Here is a 5,852-nt window from a genome sequence, read left to right on the forward strand (position 1 = left end):
CTGGTCTCTTGTCCAGGCATCGGTGACGAATGCCAGCAATTAGGCTTTCTGATTCTTGTATTCGTTAGTATCTTATGATGGTTGGGAACAGGGAGAGTTATCAGTGTCCTGCTTCTACAAGAGTATGAGAAGTTCTCACGGTAACAATCTTGTGATTAGTCTGTTCCCAGAAGTCAGCTACAAGTACATGCTGTTTGCAGCCCCCAGCTCCTTGATACAGCATCTAGGACACAGTAGGTGAATGATCAAATTAAACTAAAGATTTATTATTACCAGCTCCCACCAATGTTTTTTAAATATAAGGTGCGTATGTGCAGCCTGGGTGTGAATTCCGTTAAAACTCACACTTGGCTAGCACTGAAAAAAAGGCATTTATTTCTGCCTCCAGGTCTGGGGTCTACACTTTTCAACACCTTAGAAAATGAGAACTCACTCTCCAAACATTATACAAAACGCAACTTATAAACACTGTGATCATTCTACAAAAGTTAATAAAGATGTCATAGAAATGGACTTTTTTGCCATTTAAGCATTTCTTTCCCCAATAAAGGAAATAAGTTAGAGGTCAGAGTCCAATGGCAAGAGTTGGAACAGAGCCCTAACTCGCTGCCTGGGGTTCACTGCTAGCTCTCCTCTTCCCCAGGTAGAGGCAGGAGGGGTGGAGTGAAGAAGGAAAGGTGGTATGTGGTATGCTAGTTCCAGTGCTGAGACTCTCCCTTGAATTTCCAGCTTCTAGGGAGTGTTTGCCCCTTTGAGCTTTCGAGGTCATGGCCGCACACATTCAAGCACAAAGGCGCGTCCCCCTCTGCGCCCTTGTCCAAGAGGAGGAGGCGGACGCGCTTGCGTGCGCATTCAGTATAAATAAGTCCCAAGCGGCGGCCACTGGGCAGAACGAGCTACAGGAGCCTCAGGCCATGGCGGGTGAGGACCACCCGTGGCAGGGCAGCATCCTCTACAATCTACTGATGAGCGCGAAGCAGAAGCACGCGTCTCAGGAAGAGCGAGAGGTGCGCTTGGGGGCTCAGTGCTGGGGTTGCGCCTGCGGTGCTCAGCCCGTCCTGGGTGGGGAGGGACTGTCCGGCGGGCAAGCCATGTCCCTCTTGTACCGATGCTGCTTTTGTGGGGAGAACCACCCGCGCCAGGGTGGCATCCTCTACTCTATGCTCACCAACGCCAGGCAGCCAAGTGTGGCGACCCAGGCGCCGAGGGCACGATTCGGAGCACCTTGCTGGGGCTGCGCCTGCGGCAGCGCAGAGCCCCTGGTGGGCAGAGAGGAGCTGCCGGCTGGCCAGGCCCCCTCGCTCCTGTACCGCTGCTGCTTCTGCGGAGAAGAGCACCCGAGGCAGGGCAGCATCTTATACAGCTTGCTCACTAGCGCTCAGCAAACGCACGTGTCTCGGGAAGCACCTGAGGCACAGCGCAGAGGCGAGTGGTGGCAGCTGTCCTACTGTACCCAGAGTGTGGGTGGCCCAGAGGGGCTGCAGAGCACACAGGCCATGGCGTTCCTGTACCGCAGCTATGTGTGCGGTGAAGAGCAGCCCCAGCAGATCAGCGTTGCCTCTGGCACGCCCGTGAGCGCAGATCAAACACCAGCGACCCCGCAAGAGCAGCCAAGGGCTCCCTGGTGGGACGCCTCACCTGGTGTGCAGCGTCTGATCACACTCAAGGATCCACAGGTGGTGTGCGAGGCAGCATCGGCTGGCCTGTTGAAGACCCTGCGCTTTGTCAAGTACTTGCCCTGCTTCCAGATCCTGCCCCTAGATCAGCAGCTGGTGCTGGTGCGGAGCTGTTGGGCGCCCCTACTCATGCTTGAGTTGGCCCAAGATCACCTGCACTTCGAGATGATGGAGATCCCGGAGACCAACACGACGCAGGAGATGCTTACCACCAGGCGGCAGGAGACCGAAGGTCCAGAGCCTGCAGAGCCCCAGGCCACAGAGCAGCCACAGATGGTGTCCGCGGAGGCTGGGCACTTGCTCCCAGCTGCTGCGGTCCAGGCCATCAAGAGTTTCTTTTTCAAGTGCTGGAGTCTGAACATTGACACCAAAGAGTATGCCTATCTGAAGGGGACCGTGCTCTTTAACCCAGGTAAGCGTTGTCAACCTTGTGCACTGTCTCTTCAGGTCAGAAAAGCACCACCACAGACATTTATGAGTTTTTAGTAGGGGGTTTGGAGCCCACCTAACTGTGACTGACTCTGCAAAGCTGCTGCACACATCAGGAATACCCTGTCAAGTGGTCAAATGGGTGAGCTTCTGCCAGAAACTTGGCACTGGATTGGTGGTGATGGTGGGGGGGGGGCGGGGGGGCGCGGACGGACCAGTAAGCTTTTTACTTGGCTCTCTATTATCTGCTGCTACACAAGTTTCTGTCTTCATAGGACATGGCTGACTCTTCCTTCTTTAGCTATCCTTTCAATCCAGTGACATAACTTTTAAAAAGTTTTTGCTCATTTCACACAGCTCTTCTTACATCCCTATTTTCCAAGTTTTCCACTAAAAAGGAGCTCCTGTTGGGTGCTGCGGGGTGGGGTGTGTATTATGCTTTCCCAAGCTCCTCCCCTCGGGAGTCATTAGCTCAACCCAGCCCAGATTCTGCAAGTCTGCATAGACAAGTGGCTCAGGTGATTTTTGAGGTCATCTGAGAAACAGTTTCTCTTTCAGCCAATGCTATTAATCCTGCTCTGTTGCGATTCAAAGTTGAGACCAAGGTCTCAGCCTTTATTACTCTGTATTTCCAGTAGTTTGCCACTTGCCTTGACCCTGTTTCACATCCTTTGTCCGCCCCCCAACATCCCTCCCCCTTTGTCCCCTCCCTCTTTATTCTTCCTCTATTCTTTTCCAGAGTTCTCTCTCAAAAGGAGTTTATCCCACCAAATTGCATGTTTTTAAATAGTAATGCACCCACATGTGTGTACAATGCAAGGTCTGTAAAACTCGTGGCCTCTCTTTCTTGATTACCTTTTCCCATTCTTTTGTCTTTATATCTAAAGCCTTATACAGGGCAAAGATACACAGCGTTTTAAATTATATATATATATATATATATATATATATATATATATATATATATACATGTAAATAGGTTTTTACCATAAGGGCATAAGAAAAGGTAAGGGGATATGTAAACTGGAGCCCCCTTTTCTGCCTTTACACTGAAGGGACATTTTGTGAGGGTAGAAGGGTATAAGTAGGGGGAAGGGGCAGGGAGATGTGAGTAGGAGTTGGAAATGAGGGCCAATCAAAACAGTATGAATGAGAATGCCATAAGGGTACCTCTTAGTTTTGTATCTTAAAAAGAATTTTTAATGGAGGAGGAACATAGGTACCTTAAGGAAAGGGCCAGGGGCTGTGGTATGAAAAATAAAGCATATCTCACAAGACAGCTTACACAAAGAACCATCTATATGTAGACCTAGAGAGAGTGCCAATACATACAATGAAATAGATATCCAAACTTGACTACCAGGATATAAATAGAGTGCAGGATGCTGATGCTGTCTTAATCAGGATTATAATCAAGATAAGAAGTGTTGCTTTATTTTGTTCTTTCCTTTATAATTTGAAATTGGTCTATAGTAGGAATGCTTATTTTCTATCACCATTATTTTTCACCACTATTATTTTTTAACATGATTTTAAAATACTCTCCTTAAATTTTGTAAAGGAAGTAAGAAAACGTATATCATCATTTAAACAAATCTGCTTGGAAGTTGCTTTTGAGTCATCTTTTACTCTGTGATGGTTTTCTTTGTCTTTTAACCCTTGAATGCTATTAAGAGCATGTTTTGTTTTTTTTTTTTAAAGACAGACAGACAGACAAACAGACAGGAAGGAAGGAAAAAAAGACTCTTCTGCCAGTATTTTTCTCCCAAAGAACCCTTTGGAACATTCATTAGAATCATAATTTTTAGAACTTCCTACAATCTGGAAATTATGGTACAGACAATATCATAGTACTAAACCTTAGCACTGAAGTCACTGTGGACCTCTAGAATAATAGCACACGAGTCACAGTTTATGGCTATAAAGAGTACAGTCTAATGACTGGACAGTCCGTGTAATTGTGGGAAAGAATGGCAATATAATTGTAATATGGCAAAACTTATTATCAAATGATATAATTCTCACAGGTATATTTCTCTTGAAATAACATCAATATCTTTATATTTTCACAGAACATGACCTGGAGCTGTGATGCATCAATTATATTCTATTGACATGAAATTAAGTGTGCCAGTGTTTGTGCACACTCTAGTGTCTCCAGTGTGTGTGCCCACATCCTTTCATCCTTAGAAGTGTTGCTTCTGAAAACTTAGAACTTATTTCAGTCCATTATTTTAGGCCCCAGAAAACCCTTTTAATCAAGAAGCTAGAGTTCTTTTTAATCGGGATGGGACTAAAAAAAAAAAAAAAAAAAAAAGAGTTTGGTCTAAACCCATAAAGATCCTGTGGTGAGCTGTTTTAAAATAAAGTTTTCTCCTTTCAGACCTGCCTGGCCTGCAGTGCGTGAAATACATTGAGGGTCTTCAGTGGAGAACCCAGCAGATCCTTACTGAGCACATCCGGATGATGCAGAGAGAGTACCAGATCAGATCCGCTGAACTGAATAGTGCCCTTTTCCTGCTGAGATTCATCAATAGCGATGTCGTCACTGAACTCTTTTTCAGGCCCATCATTGGTGCAGTCAGCATGGATGATATGATGCTGGAAATGCTCTGTGCAAAGCTGTGAAGGCATATGTCCACTCAAGTGCATTTTACTATAGATGGAGAAAGTGGTAGCTGTAGGCAGAAGAGTGCTACAATTTGTGAAACCAAACTTTCTTGTATTTTTACATGCATAGTATATTTGTATTCAATTGAAGAAATACTTTAGTTACAATGTAAAAACCCCCCTGCTCCATACTGGCTTCTTGTGAAGGAAAGCATTTGCAAACAAATCACTATTTCTGTATATCTTTAAGAGTGTGGTACTAGGCTAACAAGCTAATTTCATAAAAATAACATCTCTTTCCATTAACCCCGCCAAATAAAATTTATAATATTAACTTTTAATAAAATTTAAGGTACTAACCATTAAACAGACTGGAGAGTTTTCTTGGAGTTTACAGCTTCAAATAATTTCAAATCTAGTTAAAATAACTGAAGATATAGTCATAAGTAATTTCATGGAATTTAATGCTACAGTATGTCAGTGATTAAAAAAAAAAGTTATTTTGCCTGGCTTCACTGCTTCCATTAACAGTATAAAAGATTGTCTTTGTTCCTGCCTGGAACTCAAAAAAACAATCTATGTTCTAAGAGTGAAAAAATATTTCCAGAGTTTGAATTTAGAATTTTTCTGTATACAATTATGAATTTGAACTAAAGTTCCATCATAAATCCACATAATGTAAGGGGGCATTATCATTTCAGAAAGTTCAATATAACCATAAAATCCTTGCTATGTCTCACCTTTTAGGTACACTGTTTGGGTAACTGTCAAATTAAACAATCCTGACATGTGAGTTACTTCCTGCAGCCCCTTTAAATACAATTCAGAAAAAGATTTCTTATTATTGTGAGATAAAATTCAAAGCTATCCAGGTCCATTCACTTAGAAGAAACACATTGCCTATTTAGTAGTAATCAGTTACTCTGGATCAATGTAATAATTAATTTCAAGGGGACTTTTTAGATTGAGCCAGGGTGTTACTCTGTAGCTAAGGCTTGCCTGAATTCAATATGTAGCCCAGGTTGATCTCCAACTCATAAAATTATTCGTGCTAATCCTCCCATGAGCTGAAATAGGTCCATGCCACTGTGTCCAGCTCAACGGAGTTTTAAACATCTTTATGTGAAGATCTCCTGA

At 43.9% G+C, this 5,852-nt stretch overlaps 1 protein-coding gene across 1 annotated transcript; it reads left to right on the forward strand.

The window, feature by feature from the left end:
* Window positions 1–894: 894 nt before the first annotated feature.
* Window positions 895–5,082, forward strand: Nr0b1 (nuclear receptor subfamily 0 group B member 1). The gene is made up of 2 exons (XM_021153665.1): window positions 895–2,088; window positions 4,489–5,082. Exons 1-2 carry the CDS (start codon window positions 915–917, stop codon window positions 4,731–4,733), a joined length of 1,419 nt encoding a protein of 472 aa, XP_021009324.1. The 5' UTR covers window positions 895–914; the 3' UTR covers window positions 4,734–5,082.
* The last annotated feature ends 770 nt before the right edge of the window (window positions 5,083–5,852 follow it).

This window comes from Mus caroli, chromosome X, assembly GCF_900094665.2.
Source record: "Mus caroli chromosome X, CAROLI_EIJ_v1.1, whole genome shotgun sequence".
Classification (NCBI taxonomy): Eukaryota; Metazoa; Chordata; class Mammalia; order Rodentia; family Muridae; genus Mus; species Mus caroli.

Excerpts from the sequence above, each read along its gene's own strand:
- Nr0b1 (XM_021153665.1), top strand. The coding sequence starts at position 915 with ATGGCGGGTGAGGACCACCCGTGGCAGGGCAGCATCCTCTACAATCTA. Across the intron at positions 2,089-4,488 it reads GACCGTGCTCTTTAACCCAG|ACCTGCCTGGCCTGCAGTGC; the intron begins GTAAGCGTTGTC and ends TTCTCCTTTCAG.